The sequence below is a fragment of the Desmodus rotundus genome, chromosome X (assembly GCF_022682495.2).
Source record: "Desmodus rotundus isolate HL8 chromosome X, HLdesRot8A.1, whole genome shotgun sequence".
NCBI classification, from domain to species: domain Eukaryota; kingdom Metazoa; phylum Chordata; class Mammalia; order Chiroptera; family Phyllostomidae; genus Desmodus; species Desmodus rotundus.
This window is the reverse complement of record NC_071400.1, coordinates 7684883-7706392: the sequence shown is the minus strand read 5'-3', so window position 1 is coordinate 7706392 and position 21510 is coordinate 7684883. Positions and strand designations below refer to the sequence as shown.

The 21510-nt window shown below is 49.9% G+C and overlaps 1 protein-coding gene across 3 annotated transcripts; it reads right to left on the bottom strand.

The window, feature by feature from the left end:
• Positions 1–8502: 8502 nt before the first annotated feature.
• On the bottom strand, positions 8503–21215 carry GDPD2 (glycerophosphodiester phosphodiesterase domain containing 2). Of its 3 annotated transcripts, XM_053917102.2 has the most exons (17): positions 20647–21215; positions 19906–20037; positions 19042–19155; positions 18703–18806; positions 18296–18389; positions 18061–18120; positions 17492–17590; positions 17227–17320; positions 16945–17090; positions 16750–16832; positions 16490–16640; positions 12049–12270; positions 11692–11840; positions 9734–9881; positions 9524–9606; positions 9246–9274; positions 8503–9160 (listed from the first exon to the last, which is right to left on the bottom strand). In XM_053917102.2, the coding sequence occupies exons 2-17, from the start codon at positions 19942–19944 to the stop codon at positions 9108–9110; spliced, it is 1668 nt and encodes a 555-aa protein (XP_053773077.1). In that variant the 5' UTR covers positions 19945–20037; positions 20647–21215; the 3' UTR covers positions 8503–9107. The 3 variants fall into 3 exon arrangements, with proteins under 3 accessions (XP_053773077.1, XP_053773078.1, XP_053773079.1); XM_053917103.2 differs by lacking the exon at positions 19906–20037 and having other exon boundaries at positions 19042–19187; positions 20645–21215; XM_053917104.2 differs by lacking the exon at positions 19906–20037.
• Between the last annotated feature and the right edge of the window lie 295 nt (positions 21216–21510).

The following is a 21510-nucleotide window of genomic DNA, read 5'->3' as shown; positions in this document are numbered from 1 at the left end:
TACAACGAGCATTCGGTCCTGTGCCATTTTACCACGTGTGGAGATGCCTGTACCAATCACTGCAGTCAAGATACAGGACTGTTTTGTCACCACAAAGATGTAGTGATGTCATCACTTCATCAGGTTGAGGGAAGTATAGAAACCTTGCCTCCCTTCAAGTCCCCTGCCCCTGTCCCGTTACGTTTCTTCTACATACAGTGAATTCCACGTCAGATGATGTCATACTCAGTGCCTCCACCATCAAACAGAAGTTAGACAACTCCACAGGAGAAACAGTCTACGTACTTACCTCTTTCCTCATTCTATTAGTTCTTCCTTCCTGAAGGTCCAAGATTTCTTCTTTTATCATTTCCTTTCTGTTTTGAGAACTGCCTTTAACTATTTCTTAGGGCAGGTCTGCTGGCGACACCTTCTCTTAGCTTTCCTTTGTCTCACGGTATCTTGATCTCCCTCTCATTTCTGAAGGATATGGTCACCGGCCCTAGCATTCAAGGTCGGCAGCTCTTTTCTTTCAACACTTGAACTAAGTTGTGCCAGTTCCTTCTGGCTTCCATGGTTTCTGGTGACAAATCCACTGACATGGAATTGTTTTTCCCCGTACGTAAGGTGTTTTGGCTTTCTTGCTGCTTTAGAGATTTTCTCTTTGTCTTGTTTTCAATTGTTTGATTGTAGTGTGTCTTGGCATGGGCTTCTTTGAGTTCATCCAGATTGGGATTTGTTCAGCTTCTTGAACCTGTAGGCTTCTGTCTTTTGCCAAATTTGGGAAATGTTCAGTCATTATTTCTTGAGAACTTTTTCTGCTTTCTCTTCTCCTGGGATTCCGACGACACACATGCCAGGTCTTTTCTGAAAGCCCCACGTGTCCCTGAGGCTCTGTTCATTTTTGGTTTTAGTCCGCTTTCCCGATGTTGCTCAGAATGGGTAATTTCTAAGGTTCGATTTTCAAGTTCACTGATTCTTTCCTTTGTCCTGGTCCATCTTGCTGATGAGCCCACCCAATGAAATTTTTAGTTTGGTTATTGTATTCTTCTGTTCTAAACTTTCTATCTGATTTTTCATTACATCTCTTGTGTCTTTGCTGAGAGTTTCTATTTTTTTCTTCACTTGTTTCAACCTTGTTTGTAACTGTTCATTGAAGCATTTAAAAAATTTTTGAAGCATTTTTTAAATGTTGGCCGCTTGAGAATCCTTGTCAGATCATTTAAAGCTCTCCATCATCTTAGTGTTGCCATCTGCTGATTATTTCTCATCCAAGTTGAGAGTCTACTGGCTCCTGTTATGACAAGTGATTTTTTTTATTGCATTCTAGACAATTCTGGATATTATGTTATGGGACTCTGGAACTTTTTTAAACATTTGTTTTCTGATAGGCTTCTCACTCTGTTGCCATCAGTGGAAGGGGCCATTGCCTGGTTACTGCCCAGTAGGCATAGAGTTCATGTTTCCCCCTTGGCACCAGTTGATACTCCAAGTGGAGGCTCCTCCTTCCTCCTGGGCAGGGAGGTGTAGCTCTCCACTGACACCTCCCTGTCCAGAAGAGGTTGAAGTGGCTCCTCCCCGATCTCCAGGGGACTTCCACTGACCATGGTGGGGGTGGGGGTGAGGGTGGTGGAGGTGTGGGGTGGGGAGGGGAAAAGGGATAGGCAGGAACAAAAGAACTCTGCTCTACTAGGCCTCCTCTGGCACTCTGACACCACCTGGTGGGGAGGGGAATGCTTGTACCTTGTGGGGGTGGAAGCCCAGGCTCCCTACTCAGCCTTCTCTGGCACCACCCCACTGAGTGTGTGGGGGAGCCTGATGAGAGTAAAAGTCTGGGTTTCTACTTGGCCTTTCCTGGTGTGGGTGGGGCTGCAGGGGTTTTTTTTTTTCTCTCTCTGATGTTTGGTTGCAGTAGAATGGTTATTGCCTAGCTATGCTGCCCATTTCCTGGTCTTTAGGCTAGAGAGAGCAGGCTTTTGTTGAAGCTTTTTAAAAATATACATTTTATTTATTTATTTATTTTTAGAGAGAAGGGAGGGGAGGGAGAAAGAAAGGGAGAGAAATGTCAGTGTGTGGTTGCCTCTTGCACACCCTGTACTGGGGAACCTGGCCTGCAACCCAGGCATGTGATTGACTAGGAATCGAATCAGCAGCCCTTTGGTTTGGAGACTGGTGCACAATCCACTGAGCCACACCAGCCAAGGCTGTTGAGGCTTTTTTTTTTTTTTTTTTTTTTGGTCTGTGCCCACTGGCATTTCCAGGCTGCTCACTTCTCTGGCATATATGAGATATATGAAGCAACGAGAAAATCCAGGGAACTGACCACTGTGAGTTCAGGTCACTGGAGTTCCTAGTCAGTCTGCCCTTTTCTCCTTCTTTCAAAGACTTATGCTTATTTCACATGTCGTGTGCCGGGTTTTAGCAGGAGGGATAGGGAAAAGTGTGTCTACTCCAGCTGGGTCCAGAACTGGAAGTCTCATATTTTTTCTTTTAATTAATGACATTGACTTTTTGTAGGGTACAAATCAGTTGTTTTGTAGAATATCCCACATTCTGGATTGGTTTTTTATTCCCCGCCCCCTGCCATGGTGTCATTTATCTTGTTCCTCTATACCCTGTACTTACTGTAAAGTAGAAATTAGAAGAGAGGTGATCTCAAATAGGTTGATCAAAGTAGGGCTCACGGACAAGGTGACATTTGAGCAAAGACTTGAGGGAGATGAGGAAGTGAGCCATGCTGAAGAGTAAACCTAGCCAGGGAACAGCCAGTGCAAAGGTCCTGGGAAAGGAATGCACCTGGCTTGTCCAAGGAACAGCAAGGAGGACCAAGTGGCTGGAACAGAGTGAGGGAGGGGGAGAGCACTGGGAGCTGAGATCAGAGGTTTAGTAGGGGACCAGACTGTGTAGGGCCTGCGGGTCATTGGAAGGATTTTGGCTTTACTCTAAAAGGGATGGGGAGCCACAGAAGGGTTTTGTGCAGAGAACTGATGTGGTATGACTTGGGTTTAGCAGGACTGCTCTGGCTTCTCTGTGGATAATAGGCCAGAGCAGACAAGGACAGAAACAGTGAGACCGGTCGGGAGACGACTGCAGTGATCCAGACGATGGGTGATGGTGGTTTGGATCATGACGGTAGCACTGGGAGTGATGAGAAGTGGTTGAATTCTGGGTGCATTTTGCACATGTGTGTGTGCATATGTACATGCACACACACATACACACAAGGTCTGTGCAGAAAAAGTCCAGCCATAGTTAATATAATGAGAATGGCTTGCACAACATTGATGTAACCCGGCAGCCAAGGAGAGTGGACTGGAATGCACAAGTGTGAACAGTGACAACTTCACTGTACTAGTTAGGGGGAGCGGTAGACGCCATTGAGTGAGCATGTGTACTGTGTGGCCGTCGCATTCAAAGTGACTGAGTAGACCGATGAATCTGCATCAAGTTTTGCGTTAAGCTTGAACATTCCTCCGCAGAAACTATTCAGATGATTCAGAAGACCGCAGTTATGAGCAAGTGGTGATTGGCAGCTTCATCACGACAACGCGCCCACTCATGCATCACGTCTCGTGCACTTTTTTGGCAAAACATCAAATCACCCAGGTGACTCAGCCCCCCTACAGCCCAGATTTGGCACCCTGGCTTTTTTCAAAACTAAAATCACCTTTGAAAAGGAAGAGATTTCAGACAGTTGATGAGATTCAGGGAAATACAAGGAAGGTGATGGCGATTGGGAGAACTGTGTGAGGTCCCAAGGTGCCTACTTTGAAGGGGACTGAGGCATCATTGTCCTCTATACAATGTTTCTTGTATCTTCTCCAATAAATGTCTCAATTATTCACATTACATGGATGGATACCTTCTGGAAAAACCTTGTATATATTTAATCTTCACCTGAGGATATGCTTTTTAAAATTGATTTGAGAGAGAGAGAGAGAGAGACATCAATATGAGAGAGAAACAATGATTGGTTGCTTCCCATATGTGCCCCAACAGGGGATCAAACCCGCAACCCTTTGGTGCATAGGATTATGCTCCAACCAACTGAACCACCTGGGCAGGGCAAGTTTTAGATGTATTTTGAAGGGAGAGTCAACAGAATTTGCTGATGAATTGGACATGAGGTGTGGCTCCAAGGTTTTTCATCAGAGCAACTGGAAAGATTAAATTACCATCAACTGAGAGGAGGACAGCTTTAGGAGGGATCATTTTGGGAGAAAAGAGCAGGTATTCAGAGTTAGATATGTTGATTTTGAGATGTCTATTAGACATCCAAGTGAAGATGAATAGTAAACAGGCCCTGCTGCCGAGGTGCTCAAAGTTAGAGAAATAGAAATACGGAGGCTGCCCTGGCTGGTGTGGCTCAGTGGATTGACTGAGGGCCTGTGAAGCAAGGGGTAGCAGTTTGATTCCCAGTCAGGGCATGTGCCTGGGTTGCTGGCCAGGTCCCCAGTAGGGGGCGTGTGAGAGGCGACCACACATGGATGTTTCTCTCCCTCTCTTTATCCCTCTCCTCCCCTCTAAAAATAAATAAATAAACTCTTATAAAAAGAAAAGAAATATGGAAGCCAATTGTTTCAATACCCGTGAAAAGTGCTATCTCAGAGGGGTGTACAGAAAAGCAACTTATCAACTCTACTTGTGGGGGGGAAGATGTAAGGGAAATTTTGCAAAAGACACGATATTGTAGTTTGACCCTGAAGGGCGAAGAGGTGTTCATTAGCCAAAGAAAAGAGAGGGTGTCTTGTTTTCTATAGTCTCAGTGAGTCCCAACCTAGTCACCAGTTGTGTGACTTTGGATGTTACTGTACTTCTCTGAGCTCTAGTTTCTTTATCTGTGAAGTGGAAATAATCATAAGGGTTTTGTAAGGATTAAATGTAAAACACTTAACACACCACCCGGTACACAGTGGGTTAGGGTTAATTATTACTGTCGGATGAACAAATGAATAAGTATCTTCCTTCATGACCAAGTCTAGGCTAAACTGGTAAGCCTGGAACTGAAAGTCTTTTTTACGTTCAGCAGTTTGTCAATATAGACTGTTAGATTCTTTTTCTACTGACTAAAAATGGTTCAGGGGAGAGGAAAAAAACCCCTATATATAGCCTGGGCCCTCTGAACTGCTCTGATTGAGCAATAAGCATTCCTGAGCTTGGAGTGAATGGAGAGGGTCAAACTATCCTCCCCACCTCCGACCCCTATTGACTGGTTCTCTCTCTTTCTCTCTCTCATCTTTTTATTTTTATGAATCTGAGTAAAATCCCTTGAGATTCATAGTGAGCTTCTCCCCACTCCCCAGGCTCTGAGACTCAGACTGGACTGGATTGGGAGGCCTGAAATGCTTTGACACTTGAAAATCCTTCCCAATTGCTGAGCCTGAGGCCCCAGGAAGACAGGCGCCCCCTACAGGTGGAAAGAAAGTCCGTGCCCTGGCAAGCACTGTGGTTGCTAGGCAACCGGAAGGCTTGCTCAGACTGAGGCAATGGATGAGTACGGGAAGGGATTGGGGAGGAGGAGGGAGACCATTTCTCATCCCATCCACCGTCTCTCTGGCGCCCTGAGTATATTAATGGAGTTGGGGCAGCACAGCCCACTGCCATCGGAATACCTGGGCTTATCCTTCAAAGTAGAGTGAAGAATTTCTGCATTGGGTGGCAGCAGTCCTTGTATGTGCAGAAACAATCACCTTTGCCCCAAAGCCATCTGGTTTCACCTGGGAGCCAGAGTCCGGGGGTGCGGAATGCAGAAGTTTCTGGTTTGCAAGGAGGGTGCATTGCTGTGGGTGTGCATCCTTGGTCTATGGGAATTCTAGCAAATTGAGCATAGGTGGGAAAAATTGGGGTGATTAGTCCAGTAAGGTATCAAGATTTCCCCACTATTCCCAATATAGAAATTAGGGAACTGCTACTGTAGCTCATTAAAATAAAAAGGCCTCATAGGAATGCCAATATACAGGGTCTGGCATGAATAACACCCCTTTTTATTACAAACTCTTTGATTACAAAATCATAAGCATGTCATTCTGTCACATGACAGTATCACACTCAAGCACATCATAGGACATTTTAGGTGAAATGTTCAAAATAAAACTATAAATTATTACACCCATAGTATTACCCTCCCAACCACACTCAAGCAGGCCTTACTTCTGCCGGACCCTGTATAAAGGATCATTCCCACCTTGGTGGAGACAAGTTTCTCACTAGCTTTCCTGAATTCATTTTCTCTATAGAGTAGAGAGAGATCCTGAGACCTGTTGACCCCTGTGAGCAGGTACAGAGCCTAATAAGAGAGGGACAAAACAAAAAGAATGCGAGGGTGGTCAACAAAGAATTAGGTGGCTTCCTACTGCTGTGTCTGGTTTGGCGCTAGCAAATTCCTGGCTCCGTGCCCTCCCTCTCTGTTCTGACCATGCTGCACACCCTATCCTCGTGAGAGCCTCTGAGGACCAGAAAGCCTCTGAAATCCAGAGCTTTTTCTCCTAGCAACCTAGCAATCTGGCTCAGGAGTAGGTCTAGGCAGGCCAAGGCCGCGCTCGGCCTCGTTTCTTCACTCTCACCTGGTAAAACAGAAGCATCATTGCAGTAGAGCCCAAACCATGCAAGTTTAGTGGAGAGCTGTGCCCAGGAGTGTCATGGTGAGCTTTCCCTCAAGAGCTGCAAGGTAGAGATATCACGCTAAGAAACTGGCACCCAGAGAGGTACTGGTCCAGCCACTGCCCCAGTCAACTACACCTGCACGGGGCATGATGGCAGGGGGAGGCTCCTGGCTCCGTGTGCTTCCAAACTGAACTGGGTAGGGACTGTGCCTCAGCTCTCTTAATAGCCCCCTAGTCCAGTCTGGTTGCCCCAAATCCAGATGCCAGAAGTTGTGAGTCAGCAGCTAAAAATAACTGAGAGCAACTAAACCTGAACACCAGTGAGCTGCTCCCCCTGTCTCTCTGCCCTCAAGTTTTTGTCCGTTTCAGTCTCCAGTCCAGGGTCTCACAGAGCGTAAGTGTGCTATCCAGTCCTCCTAGGAAGATAGTAAGGATTTGCAGTGGCAGGCTCGGGGATGAGTACCCAAGGCTAGGGGCTAGGGGTCAGGGGTTGGAGCTGGGTCCTGCATTCTGTCGGGGTTGTAGAAGCTGGGGTAGGAGGAATACAGCTGAGAGCTTGGGAGCTGGCGGTTGAGGAGGCTGGAGACCTGGAGGTAGTCAGGGTTAGATCAGAAGGCGAGGGGAAGAAGAGGCTGCAGGGCGGTGAGGCTGGACGACTGGAAGGGGACAGAAAAGTCGGGATGGGGAGAGGAGGTACATGCTCAGAGGTGAGAGCCGGCAGTACCTGGACGCCCCAGAGCTGAGGCCGTGAGTCGGCCCGACTGTGGGGCAGGATCGGGAACACGCAAAACTAAGAATATACAGTCCGGAAAGGTAGCGTGTGAAAGAGACCTGCCGGGTAGCAGGAGGCGTGGACCCTGGGAAGACCCGACCCGCAACAGCCCCGGCGCGCTTCCGGAACGCCTCTGCCCGTCGGCGCGCCGCACGCCGTGCCCAGCCCCGCCCACCGCGCCAGCTGCAGGCCAGGTATGTTGGCACGGACGACTGCCTGTGTGTGCATGTGCGCGGGTGCATGTGCAAGTGTGTGCCGGGAGGCGGAGCGGTGAGGGGGAAGGGGCGGGATCCCCCAGGAGGGGGGCGGGAACACAAATTCAAACTCGCCTCCATCGATCTCAATCAAGAGACCGGAAGTGGCCAGGGCATCCTGGGAATTGTAGTTCCCGGGGCTTTCCTGCGACCGAGTAGGGGCTTGTTCCCACGTGCTAGTGCCGCCCCAGGTCCCAGTCTGGCGAGAGAGGAGGAAAGGGGAACTGAACTTCCTGAACTCTCCAGAGCCTTAATTCGATTTGCCTTCGTGTGGAGACACGAAATTGGGTGAATGTTATGCAGTGGGGGACTGCACAACAATTGTGAAAAGTCAGCCTCCGATCCCCCTCCGGTTCTCCTTTTTGCCTTCGTCCCACCCCCTTCTACGAGACTCCTTATTCTACGCCAGCTCCGCGCTAGTCGCCTGAACTGTTTAACGCAGGCACTCATGAGTAGCGACCACACTGGGAAACTTGCTCCTCCAGGGAAAGGCAGGCCGGGGAACCAGACGCTGCGCGCAGCCCAGAGAAGCAAAAACTTGTGGAAACTGGATCGTGCCATCGGTGTCCGGAGTCAAGGACACAGGTTCCCAATTGGCAGGGGAAACAGGTGTCATTCAGCAAACGTCAAGGGGATGACCGACGCGGCCCTCCTCTTGGGGCAGGTGACCACAAGGTGGAGCTAGAAAGCAACTCTGCACAGCGCGCCCTGGGGCAACCTGGGCAAAGGCTCTCCAGCTTCCCTTTTACAGCTCTTCGTTGCCTCAGGTGTTCCTACTCCCACCTGCAACCTTTGTATTTCCCTACGTCGACCCCTCACTGTCACATCACATACAACCCCAGGTGGAGGATGCATCCTCCGCCCAGTCCCAGTGCTGAAAAGATGAGACTGTGGCCAAATGGAAATAAAATTTATTCAGAGACGGGGTTGAGAAGAAACAGGAACCAACGAGTCTTGAAGAGAAAGGCTGTGCGCAGCAAAAAAGCCACCTGTAGACACAGAACTACATGGCTAGATGGGCTCTTTAGCCTCCAGCCTTTAGGTAGCAAAGCTGCTGCATTGCAGGCGTCGAGGGAGCTGGTGAATGGAGTGGGATCTGTGTCTTCATCATGTCACAGTTCTCTGAGAAGGCCGTTCCGTCCTCTCCTTCAGTCGCTGTTCCAAGCTATCCCATCCTTGACACACCCTGTGCCTTCTACACATGAACACGTGCACACAAGTCTGAAACATGATGTTGGCAATCTCCTCTGTTCTACAACATTTTACTTTGGGAGAAATTTTTCATGACTCACTGTCTTCCACCACCACCTCAGGTCAAATTCTGAAGGGGAGCATATTCCATGGGCAAGTCCACCATCTGGGCAGAGGGCGCCCATACTTCAAAACCTCCCGTTGGCAAAGTTCACCTCTCCCCAACACTACCAACACTCCACCTCAGCCATGCTTCCTTCCTTGCTGGTGGCAGATGTAAACAGCTGGTGGGGGCATAGGGCAGGGCATTCACTCCCTTCTGACATTGTTGATCTTGGTGAGCAGCACAGCTGTTTCTAAGCCTGGACAGGGGAGGGGGCATGGCGGGGATGAGTAAGGGGAAGGCTAGCAGACAAGAAGAAGGAGGTGAGGGAAGAAAGTTCTTACCAGTTCGCTCTCTCTTCTCCGCACATCTCCTACAGGGAGAGAAGCTTCCCATTGTGAGTTCAGCCAGGTTCAGGCACAACTTTTTGACCCTGAGTTTCCCCAAAATGCTTTTCCCAGCTTCAAGCCAATTTGATGTCCAAGGAAGAGTCTAAGAATCTCAAAGGAACCAAACACAGCTGACCCCAAACCCCAGGCAGCATATATGAGTCTGAATCAGTCCTATCACCAGGCCCCTGGGGAGCATAAAGATCCAGAAAGCTGAGGCCCAAAGCACTTACCCACAGAAGATGAAGTGACACAAAATCAGCAGGGCGGAGATGCAATCGGTGAGGACCCACACCATTAGGTAGGTTTGAGGGGCCTATGGGAACAAGAATAGGCCCCTGTCAGTGGCCAGAGCCCCAAAGGTAGTATATGGGGGAAAAGTAATGAAGAGAGGGACAGGGTTAGGGGGAAGCAGGGAAGGGTGACACTCTCAGAGCCCTTACAATAAGCCAGATGGGGTAACGCATCTGCTGCAGCAGCTGGCAGTCGTTGGTGGTGACCGAATTCACCCCTGCACACCAGAGGAGGGAGAAGAGCCAGGGCTTGTTCACTACAAATAGGTTCACCGAGACATTATCCTCATGCAGCGCCCTAAGGTGAAAAAGAAGCAGGGAACATGCAGACTCGTGGAGCACAAGGCGTGGGAGGCAGCCCCTGTCTGGCTCGAGTGTACAGTGTCACTGCCAAGGAGCTTTCCGTTCCACCTTTGCTTGGCAGCCCCTGACCAAAGGTGATTTTCTTTGCAGAGCTGAACTCTGTCTTTTGGGAGATTCTTAGCTTCGCTGTCTCGGGCCACCCAAATGTGTCTCTCCTCTTTGTCCCCTGACAGCCCTTCAGAAGTCTGAGGATCCGTGGCTATGTCCCCCTGAGTCTTCTCTTTTGTAGGCCCAACAGCCATGGTTCCTTCGCTTGGGGCTTGGAACCTGGCTTATCATTTCCTTCACCACATAAACTCTTTTCATCTGATCTTCCTCCAGTTTATCAATGTTCCTTTCAAAGTACGGGGTCTGCAGCTCCACATGATATCTGGGTGGCATGCCCAAGCTTTGAGGAGAGCCAAACTCTTCGTGCCTTCAGGCCTGGGTGAAGGCAGCCCAGGCCAGGTTAGTTTCAGCAATGTGATGTGCCACTGATGACTCGTTATACACACTGTTCAGTCAAAGCCCTGGTCTTTTCACACATTCCTGCTGATGCCAGTGTCTCTTCTCTTGTCTTCGTGCAACTGAGCTTCTTTTGGACCCCAAATATAGGTCTTTACATCTATCCCTGTTGCATTTTGTCTCAGTACATTTGGCCTGTCATCTCAGAGTGCTTAGACCTCTTGGGGCCTTCATTTCGTCATCAGTGTTTCATCAATTCAGATATTTTAAAAACGTGATCAGCCCTGGCTGGTGTGGCTCAGTGGACTGAGCACCGGCCTGCAAACCAAAAGGTTGCCCATTTGATTCCCAGTCAGGGCACATGCCTGTGTTATGCGCCAGGGCGACAGTAGGGGGCGTGTGAGAGGCAACCACACATTGATGTTTCTCTCCCTCTCTTTCTCCTTCCCTTCCCCTCTCTCTAAAAATAAATATATAAAATCTTTAAAAAAATAAAAATGTTATCAGCAGTCAATGCTGACCAGGACAATACTAAAGTGAGGGCCAAACCCAATGTCATGTCTCCCTCCTTGGTGACAACATGGGGGAAAGGTCCTTGACATACTTATGATAACTGGGCTATCATTCGGTCCACACTTTTTTCTGTCTGAACACAAGAACATCAGAAGAGATCTTGGCAGTGGAATGTTTTGAGGTTCATCATATTTACTGGCTGGGTCAGCTTTTGGGGCCCAGGTCACATCTGCAACACTCTCACCTCTCTCCCCTGCATCCGTCCTCTCTTGTACCTATCTCTTTGGTGTAGCATGAAAGGTAAATGGCCTACAAGGTCCTACCCAATTTGGCCCCTGCCTACCTTTCCAGTCTCGCTTCCCCCATGCTCATCAGGCTGCTGTTCCTGCCCTTCTGCAGCTCTTCTCGTCATTTGCTCCCGTGACCCATCAGGTCTCAGCTCAGACACCACCTCTTTAACCATTATTATTAATATGATCCCTCCCTAGCCCCTGACCCCCAACCCCAATTGCTCTATTTGCATCTCCCCACATCTTATCTTCACATCAAGATGTCATTGGACATCTTATCGGTGCCCGGTATGCGTATATTTTGTTCAGTGGTTTATGGTCTTTCTCTTTTACTTGTATGTCCAAAGCCTGCAATAAATAGTGCCCGATGCATAGCAAGTGTGTGATAAATACATGCTGTATGACTGAATGAGTGAATGGTCTTTGCCCTCCCTGCATTCGCTCTTCCCCACCATTAGCCACATGTGATCTCCATGGCTCCTTGCCTCTGGTACTCACTTCATATCCAACTGTGGCAGGTCTTGATAGGGGAGGTTGAGAAACAGGGGCCTCTTGGTTGTGTTGACTCCCTGCTGTCCATATACCTGGCGCATTCCGGGTGCCCGTTGTTGGACAATAGCCCGATCTTCATCCGGCAGCCACAGGACCTGTGGTTCAGGGAGGATGAGCATAAAGCTGGGGAAGGCCTGGGGATTCCAGGGCCAGGGGCAGAGCATACAGGTTTGACCACAGGATGGGGTACATAAACTGGGGCAGGGCCCTGGGGCAGGGGCAGCTCAAGGTTACCACTGTGGCCTAGGGAAGGGGGCGGGTGGAGGCGATGGTGAAGGGCACATGGGATCCTGGCAACATCACCATGGCTTGAGACACCCTTGAATCCAGCACAGTCTCCAATGTCTGGTTCACAAAAGTGTCGTAGTATGTGTGGTTCCGTGGGGGGCGGCGCAAGTCAAACATAATGGAGAGATTGAGGGCTTCCACTTCCTTCAACAGCTCTTTCAATGTTGGTACTCTCTGATTCTCAGCCTCTTTCCGATCAGGGCCCGACAGCTTCTTGGCCGCCCAGAAGGGCGGCCTCTATAAGAGCAGGAAAATGATTTCAAGACCAGAAGAAGCCTGTAGGCCGTTCCTCCATCCTCACCATCTTACTCATTCCCCAATTTGGTGTCCAGCTTCTGCCCGCCTCTGAGCCAGGGTCTTTCTTTCCTCAAACTACACCTTCATCTGTGACCCCACCCTCCTACCCGCCCAGTTTCTTAACTTCTTCTCTTCCACTACACTTTCTCTTTAGTCTCACGGAGTCCTCTGGGATCTTGATCCCTTGGTTTCCTCCCAATCCATCAGGAGCTTTCTGGCTGCACCTGCATCCCCTACCCATGGCGCCTCCGCAGCCTGAACTCCTCTCCCACAGCACCTTCAACAACTTTACGTGTCCTGCAGATCCCAGACTCTGATATAATTCTACAATGGCCTGCCTCCTGCACCCCGGGCGGGGCAGCAGAGCACACCACGAGGACTGCTGGCACTGCAGTCCTGTTTTTCGCTCTAGTGCCACTTCACCATCCTTTTACTTGTCCTTGATTTGCTCCCTCCCCCATTTCTTCTAGAGGCAATGCCAACCTGGGCCACTCTCCTCTCCTCCCCTTGTAATCAACAAATGACCTTACCTCAGAGTCACTGACCTAGAAAGAGTGAACTATCTAACACTTATTAAGTATTTACTGTGTACCGGGTAGTGTTAGAAGTACTGTACATAACAGGACCTGTCTGGAAGGCAGGTGAAAATTTCCTCTCTGACTGATGCGAGATGACATGGACAAGAAGCGCTCTGGAATGTCACAGAAAGGACTTCCAAGTAGCTATTTCTTCAGAGAAGCAACAAGAGCACTGCCTGCCCGCCCCCCCCTCCATGTCAAAATTATGTATGACTGCTTGAGTATAACGTATGCTAAAGTTATGGGGAAAAAATCTCAACACTGAATTTAATATCCAGTGAAAATATCTTTCAAAATGACCTGAGCTCATTGTAGGAGGCAAGCATTATCTTAATTCCAAAACCAGATAAAGACACTACAAAGAAAGAAAATTAGAGGCCAATATCCCTGATGAACAGAGATGCTAAAATCCTCAACAAAATATTAGCAAACCGGATCCAGCAATGCATTAAAAAGATCATACATCCTGATCAGGTGGGATTTATTCCAGGGATTCAAGGTTGGTACAATATCCACATATCAATAAATATGATACATCTCATAAAAATGTGGATAAAAATCACATGATCATATCAATAGATGCAGAAAGAACATTTGATAAAATCCAGCAACCATTTATTACAAAAACTCTCAGCAAAGTGGAAACAGTGGGAACATACCAGAACCTAATAAAGGCCATATATAAAAAACCTACAGCCAACATCATACTCAATGGGCAAAAACTATATGCATTTCCCTTAAGATCAGGAACAAGACAGGGATGTCTGCTTTCACCTGCCTTATTCAACATAGTACTGGAAGTCCTAGCCACAGCAATCAGACAAGAAGAAGAAGTAGAAGGCATCCAAATTGGAAAGGAGGGATTAAAACTGTCATTATTTGCAGATGACATGATACTGTATATAGAGAACCCTAAAGATTCCATCAAAAACTATTAGAACTGATCAATGAATTCAGTAAGGTAGCAGAGTACAAAATAAATATCCAGAAATTAATTGCATTTTAATACACCCACAATGAACTACCAGAAAGGAAAACTAAGCAAACGTTCTCATCTACAATTGCATAAAAATACCTAGGAATAAGTATATAAGTATATAAGTAACAAGAATGTAAAAGACCTATACTTGGAAAATTGTAAGACACTGAAGAAAGAAACTGAAGAAGATAAAACAAGTGGAAGCACATACTGTGCTGACGGACAGGAAGAATTAACATCACTAAAATGGCCATACCACCCACAGCCGTCTATAGACCCAGTGCAATTCCCATGAAGATTCCAATGGTGTGTTTTACAGACTTAGAAAAACTCACAAAATTTATATGGAACCAAAAAGACCCCAAATAGCCACAGCAATCTTGAGAAAGAACAAAGTTGGGGGAATCACGCTACCTGAAATCGAACTGTACTATAAGCCCATAGTAATCCAAACAGCTTGGTGCTGGCATAAACACAGACATACAGATCAATGGAACAGAATAAAAAGCCCAGAAATAAACCCATGCCTTTATGATCAATTAATATTGGACAAAGGAGGCAAGAACATACAATGGTGGAAATGGTCAATGAATGGTGCTGGGAAAATTGGACAGATACGTGCAAAAAAAATGAAATGAGACCACCTTCTCACACCTTATGCAAGAAGAAACTCAAAATGGATTAAAGACATAAATATTAGACTCAAAACAATAAAAATCCTAGAAGAAAACACAGGCAGTAAAATCTCGGACATTTCTCATAGCAATATTTTTTTCTGATATGTGACTTTGGGCAAGGGAAATAAAGGGAAAAATAAACAAATGGGACTACATCAAACTAAAAAGTTTTCACACAGCAAAGGAGACCATCGACAAAATGAAAAGCCAACCCACTGAGTGGAAGGGCATATCTGCCAGTGATACATCTGATAAGGGTTTAATATCCAAAATTTATAAAGGACTTATACAACCCAACACCAAAGAAAAACCAATCCAATTAAAAAATGGGCAAAGGGCCTGAATAGACACTTCTCCAAAGAGGACATACAGATGCCCAATAGACGTGAAAAGATGCTCAATGTCACTGATCATCAGAGAAATGCAAATTAAAACCACAATGAGATGTCACCTCATACCTGTTAGAATGGCTAACACCAATAAATCAACAAACAACAAATCAATCAGTGCTGGTGAGGATGTGAATAAAAGGGGAACCCTTGTGCACTGTTGGTGGGAATGCAGACTGGTGCAGCCACTGTGGAAAGCAGTATGGAGATACCTCAGAAAATTAAAAATGGAACTGCCTTATGACTTAGTGAGTCCACTTCTGGGAGTTTCTGTGGAGAAACCTGAAACATTAATTTGAAAGAATATATGCACCTGTATGTTCAATGCAGTGTTATTTACAGTAGCCAATATCTGGAACAGCCCCAGTGCCCATCAGTCGATGAGTGGATAAAAAAGCTGTGGTCCATTTACACAATGAAATACTACTTGCCATAAAAAAGTAGTAAATCTTATCCTTTGCAACAGTGTGAATGGACCTGGAGAGCATTATGCTAAGTGAAATAAGCCCGTCAGAGAAAGACAAATACCATATGATTCACTTATATGTGGAACCTAATGAACAAACTGAACTAACAAGAAAAATAGAGACACACTCATAGATGGAGAGCAGATGACAGCTAGTGGGGGGCTCAGGGGGTGGAGGGATCAAGCAGAAAGGAAAAAGGACTCATGGACATGGACAGCAGTGTGGCGATTGCAGGGGGGAGGGGGTATACGGAGAATAAATGGTAATGGAAAAGTACAATAAAAAAGAAAAAAAGAAACTTGCAAAAGAATATGTGAAGTGGTCCTTCCTATCTGTGCAAAATGAAAAGTATGCATGTGTGTGCATATATCTGTATGTATGTAAACATATGTACATATGGAATATGAAGCCAACTGTTAACAGTGACTATTGGGGGGGTTGAATTTGAGAGACTTTTCCATTTCTAGGTTATTTCTCTGATTTCTGTTTTCACAAGGACAAAAGGAAGTGACAAAATAAAGTACCCTTTGTAACGGACTCCATCACCTGCAGGACTGAAGTCCACGTTTCTGGGCCTGACATTCGACGCCTTCCAAGACCAAGCCTCCGCTCCCCTCCCCCTGATCCCCTCCCCCTGCTCCCCTGAGTTTTATCTCCGGGTGCTGCCAAGCCACTTTTGTGTCCCCTGGAAAATGCTTCTTCATCCTTCTGGGCTTCAGCCGCGCTCTTGCCTCTGACCAGAATTCTCATCTCCTGCCTTGTCCGGTCTTAAAAGCCGCCTAGGCATCCTCTCCTGCGAAACTTCACTTGACCGTCGCCCACAGCCACCATGCCAAACAGTGACGTCTCTATGCAGTAACAACACTGTCGTCGCTCTGGGTTTCATACTCTGATAACCTGTTGCCCTAGCTCTCGTTTTTATTTACTAGAAGGGAGTGGCCTCAGAGGGGTGACTGCATACCTATTGCCCAGCACAGGGCTCAGCAAGTGCTTATCAATGAAGGAACTCTGCCCTGAGTGGCCCTGCAGGTGGCTGTCTGTTCCCGGACGGGACAGATACTGTCCTCACCTCCAGGAACCAGGCTCCGGCATTGAGTCTCTTCAGTTCCGCCCAGGAGAAGTCGCTGCTGTGCGCTGTGACACGGGTTGGAAACACAGACGCCACGTCTGTGGTTCTGCTCAGGCGCTCATCGTGCATGAGGAAGGGGACCCCATCAGAGCTGAGGGCACAAGGGGTGTCAGCGGGCCAAGCTCTAGGGCTGCTCCCATTTCTGGAGCTCCCCTGCTGTGCCTGTCCGCAACCCCACCCCCCACCTCAACTCCCCTCACCTGACCATGACATCGGTCTCGAACACAGTAGCTCCACATTCAGCTGTCTTCCTCAGGGACATCAGGGTGTTCTCGGGGGCCAGCTGGGGAAGGGAATGGCTGAGGAGGACTCTGGGAAGGGTGGGGGACTGGGAATCCACAGGCCTGGCTGCTGCAGACCCTCCCTGCCTTGCCAGCATTCTGCCCCACACTCACCATGGGGGCCCCTCGGTGCCCCATTAGCTCAGGCTTGGGCAATAAGTGTCTGGATTCCATGATACAGGGTGAGGAGATGCACAGGGGGGACAGGTAAATGGCCAGGACAACTCCAAAAAACAGGAACAGTAGCACAATCTTGTGACCTGTGGGGAATGGGGGACACGCTATGGAGGTAGTTTGGGGGGGTGCCGAGAGCAGAGGGCAGTCACAGGAAATTGGGCAGCAGGAAGGCAAAGCGAGGGTGGCCAGCGAGGGCGTGTAGGGGAGCGCAGTTGGCACCTCTTTGGTGGATACGGTAGAAGGCATGCGCCACAGGCCAGGCCAGGATGGTAATGCAAGCAACAGCTCCAATGTGAAGGAATGGGGCTGTGGCCTGTGGGTGAGAGTTGGTGAGGAGGGCTCTTCTTCCTTTCTCCTTGGAGGACCTGACTCTTGGAATTTAGAGCTACTTGCAGTCCTGGGGAACCAGGGAGCCAGATAGGTCCTGGGATTGACCCCAGGCCACGGCTCCCACCCAGGCACTGGAGATCAGCTGGCTACTCACCTGTAGTGACAGATGTAAGCTAAGCAACTCCTCCTGCCATTGGACACCCAGTACTGCAAAGCCGGCAGCCACGAGAAGTATAATGAAGAGCAGCAGCACCTGGGGGACCCAGGATGAAGGGGCCTTCTGTGTCAATCCCCGGCTCATGGCCACCTGGGCTGCCCTGCACTCTATGAGAACAGGGCCATTCCCGTCCCCTGACTCCTCCACTTTCCGTCCTTCTCTTTAAAGTTTTATTTATATTTTTAGAGAGGGGAAGGGAGGGAGAAAGAGAGGGAGAGAAACATCAATGTGTGGTTGCCTCTCATGCGCCCTCTACTGGGGACCTGGCCTGCAACCCGGGCATGTGCCCTGACTGGGAATCGAACTGGAGACCCTTCCATTCTCAGGCTGTCACTCAATCCGCTGAGCCACACAAGCCAGGGCCCTTCTGTCACTTAGCAAATATTTAATGGGCTTCAGATCCTGAGTTCGAGACCAGGGATAGAATGGTGAGGTCTTTGGCAAATAGCCAGCCAAGTGCTGGGCCCAGGGGCCCCCTCTTCCGCTCGCTCCCATTCCCACTCTACCTTGTGCACACAGTGCAGATGGAGGGGCTGGCCACAGAGCCACAGCAACACAGCCAGGAGCTGGGGGCACAGGGGGGTGGGAGCAATGAGGCACCAAGAGAGGTGGGTCACTGAGGCAGGCTTCTCAGGCTAACACCTCCCTCCTCCCCTCCCCACAGTGGGACAGGGTAGAGCTGAGCAGGGAGGAACAGCTGAGGTGATGGTTAGGCCAGCAACCCCCCAACCCCCAACCCACCAATAGCAGAGATGCATATGTGACCAGTAGAGAGACGAAAAGCATAAATGCCAGGGACCAGTCTATCCAGTGTCCCCAGTGGCGAAACAGGAATCTGTGGGAGGGGAGAGAGGGCTCTGGGTGCAGGAAGGGGTGTTCGCAGTGGTCTGAGGGGAGTCGGGGTGGGCGGACCCAGATGGAGGACGGGAAGGGAGTAAGGGGCAGCGCTTCACAGGGCCAGGAGCTGCAGGACTGGGGGGAATTTCATGAAGGAGTCGTCTAAGGAGGTTAAGTAGCAGGAGAGCTGGGCAGGGCTGGGGGTGCCTGAGCACCCAGGGGTCCCAGGGTGGGGAGTAGGTTCACAAGTATGCTGAGGCAGGGGCGGGGGAGGGAGGGGGCGGGGCAGGGGTGTGGCATCCATGACACACTCGTTGAAGTTGTGCAGGTCATTGAGGAGGATGAGCCCGACGTACAGCCAGCCCAGGGAGACGAGGAAGGTAAGGAAGAGCAGACCAAACCAAAAAAATTCACACTGTAAAGGGGCAAGAGAGAAGCTTACAGCAGATTGCCACTTCCAGCTCAGTCCCCAACAGATGGCAACTCAAGGGGACTTCCTGCCAGGCACTGGGGACACTCTGTTCCCATATTTCAGAGAGTTTTCTTCCTGGGGAGAGAAAGCCCCTTCCCCGCCCCCAGCTGCTTCTGAGCACACCTCCCCTCTAAGTGGCCCCAGCCTCTGACTTCCACCCTCCCCATCCCTACTCCACCTGGCTGCTCTTCCTCCTCTCTTTGGGACACTTCCTCCAGTGGCAGCTATACAGGCAGCGGAGGCAGTGGGTCCATGTGGAGCAGCAGCCGGGGGACTCGGCCATGGTGCAGACCTGTGGGAGGGGATACTCCACCATCCGGGACCCTGGTAGAAGGCAGATTGTAACCTCCTTCCCAGTGTACGTGCGGAGCCTGGGAGACACTGTCTAGAGTCTTTCTTTCTTTTAATCTGGATACCTGCTCAGTCAGTGGGACACCTGGGAAGTCCAGCCTGTTTGCCGGTAGGCTGAACACCCAGTTGCTGCTAATTAACAGCATCTCAGCTCTGGGGATATAGGGCTTGCCCGCCCAGGGTGGAGACTTGGGAGAAACTGCCTGGGGTGGGGCAAACTCAGTTCAGCAAGTTGAGTCACATCTGGCCAAGCTTCCACCCCAGGGATCAAGAGTAACTTGAAGCAGGAGTTACCATTCCAACCTGGGGCGAAGAGGAGGCCTAGCTAGTTGGCCAGTTGCCATGGATACAGATTGCACCCCTCACAAAGCCCTGACTGAAAGATCTCCACCTTCGGTCTCCACCTTCCAGGAGGCAGGGGGCACAGCCAATAACAGGAAGATAGGGGAACAGGCAGCCTGGGTCACTCCAGTTCTTTTCCTCTCTGCACACACGTGGCCAAGTCCGAGCCCTCTTCCCCAGTCCCATTGCTTCCTGACCAGCTATCCCTCCACCCCAGCCAGGAACCCAGTCTCTACCTGCCCCCCCTTTCAGGGTTTCCCACACTCTGAGGTCCCTAAGGTGAAAGTGCAACAAATACAGGGCAAAGGTATGAGTGGTGTGGTTGCCTGAGGACAGGCGATCCCTGTACCTTGTGCTTTTGAGTCAGGCTGAGACTGACCGGGCTCATTCATCCCCAAACTAGGCTGGGTGCGCGATGCTGACCATCCAGAAGAGGGGCTGTGATTTGTGTCACCAGTTGTATCTGCATGTGCACTAGTGGCTGGCAGTACAAACGACTTTGCTGATGACTCTGGGTGTGTAAATGAGCTCCTGAATACACCCCAAATGTGTGCGTTCTATGCGACACCACCCCTTGTCATTGGGGCTCTCCTGAGGCTGTGGAGTCTTAGCGGGTGCACCATGACTGGGCTCCTGAAAGGACGGAGGGTGTGGCTGCTCCCAAAACTGCCCTCCTTACCCTATGCTTGCCTTGGGAAAGGAGGTTCGGGTAGGGCATGGATGGGAGGGGGCCTGGGCCTGTGGAAGGAGACCTGTGTGCTCCCTGAGCCCCCTCCCAGGAAAACGGTACCCGAAAGGGTGGCCCTGCCTCTGCCCACCCTGGGGCTGGGCTGTGGTAGCCTTGCCCTGGGCTCCGTCTGCACGTCCTGTCTCCCCTCAGGTCCTGCCCCTGTACCCCAGACACTGCCTGTGGGAGTGTCACTGGCTTCCAGGAGCTGTCTGGAGGATGGGGTCAGTTCTGAGCAGCCTGTGAACCCCAGTCAGAGGGGCTGAGCAAGGATGCTGTCCAATCCCTGCGGGCTGGGGCCGGCCTCCGTCCGCCCGCCCGTTGCTCCCGCCTTGGCCCCCAGCCTCCCCGGGGCCCTCACACCTCTCAGCGGCAGCTCTGCTCTCTGCTCTGCACGGCTTCCCGGCTCCTCTCCGAGTTGTCTGAGTTCTCTGCCTCCTCCGACTGTCAGTCCTTGGCTGAGCCCCGCCGCTCAAACAGGTGCTACTGTTGCCACCTATAGGAGGCAGACAGTGCCACCTCTCTGTGGGCCTCTGAGGGCCTGCAGCTGCTCTCTGGCCTGTGCCCAGTCCGGGTGGGAAGATGGGAGGGAGGAGGGAGGAGGGAGAGAAGATCTGCTTCTTTACTCGCTGCTGCTGCCGGTCAGGGGGCTTTGGGGTGAGGAATTCCTTTGTGCAGCCTTCCCCATCCCTCTGTCCCTCCTCCTGCTCCACTCAGTCACTGCCGGGGCTTTGTCCTGGCTCAGGGAGGAGAGGGCTGAGGGCACACTGGCAGGAGGGAGGGAAGCTGGGGGAGGTGACCACACAACTCTGCAGCTTGGCAGAGGACAAGGGGCCCAGCCAGCCCCCTAGGAAGGGGTGTGCATGTGTGTGAGGGAGTCCAGCATTTGATGTCAAGCTTCATGGGAGGACAGCCTTGGTTCACCAGCCTCCCTTCCCTCTTGGGAGCCCACTTCTACTTCTGCAAAGTACATGGCGAAGAGAAAAATGCAAGTTACTTCCTGAAATCTGGATAAGCAGGTCACCCTGTCTCTAGGCCAGGGGTCCCCATGGACCTTGTGGATCCTCCTCTTCCCCTCCATCACCCCAGCCCGGATATGCTCACTCAGGATTTCAGCTGCCTTATCTCCAAAGTATCTCACGTCTTCTTCCAAGAATATTTGAGGAGTGTATGTAGGGTGTTAGGGTCACAGGCTTTTGAAAGATGAACACATTGTTGACATAACAA

What these genes read in the sequence shown, in the direction of transcription:
- GDPD2 (XM_053917102.2), bottom strand. Translation starts at nt 19,944, where the DNA reads ATGAGCCCGGTCAGTCTCAGCCTGACTCAAAAGCACAAG. An exon ending in GCCTGACTCAAAAGCACAAG is followed by an intron (nt 19,156 to 19,905) that starts GTACAGGGATCG and finishes CCCCTCCCACAG; the next exon opens with GTCTGCACCATGGCCGAGTC. An exon ending in CAAGGGTGTCTCAAGCCATG is followed by an intron (nt 11,841 to 12,048) that starts GTGATGTTGCCA and finishes CCTGAACCACAG; the next exon opens with GTCCTGTGGCTGCCGGATGA.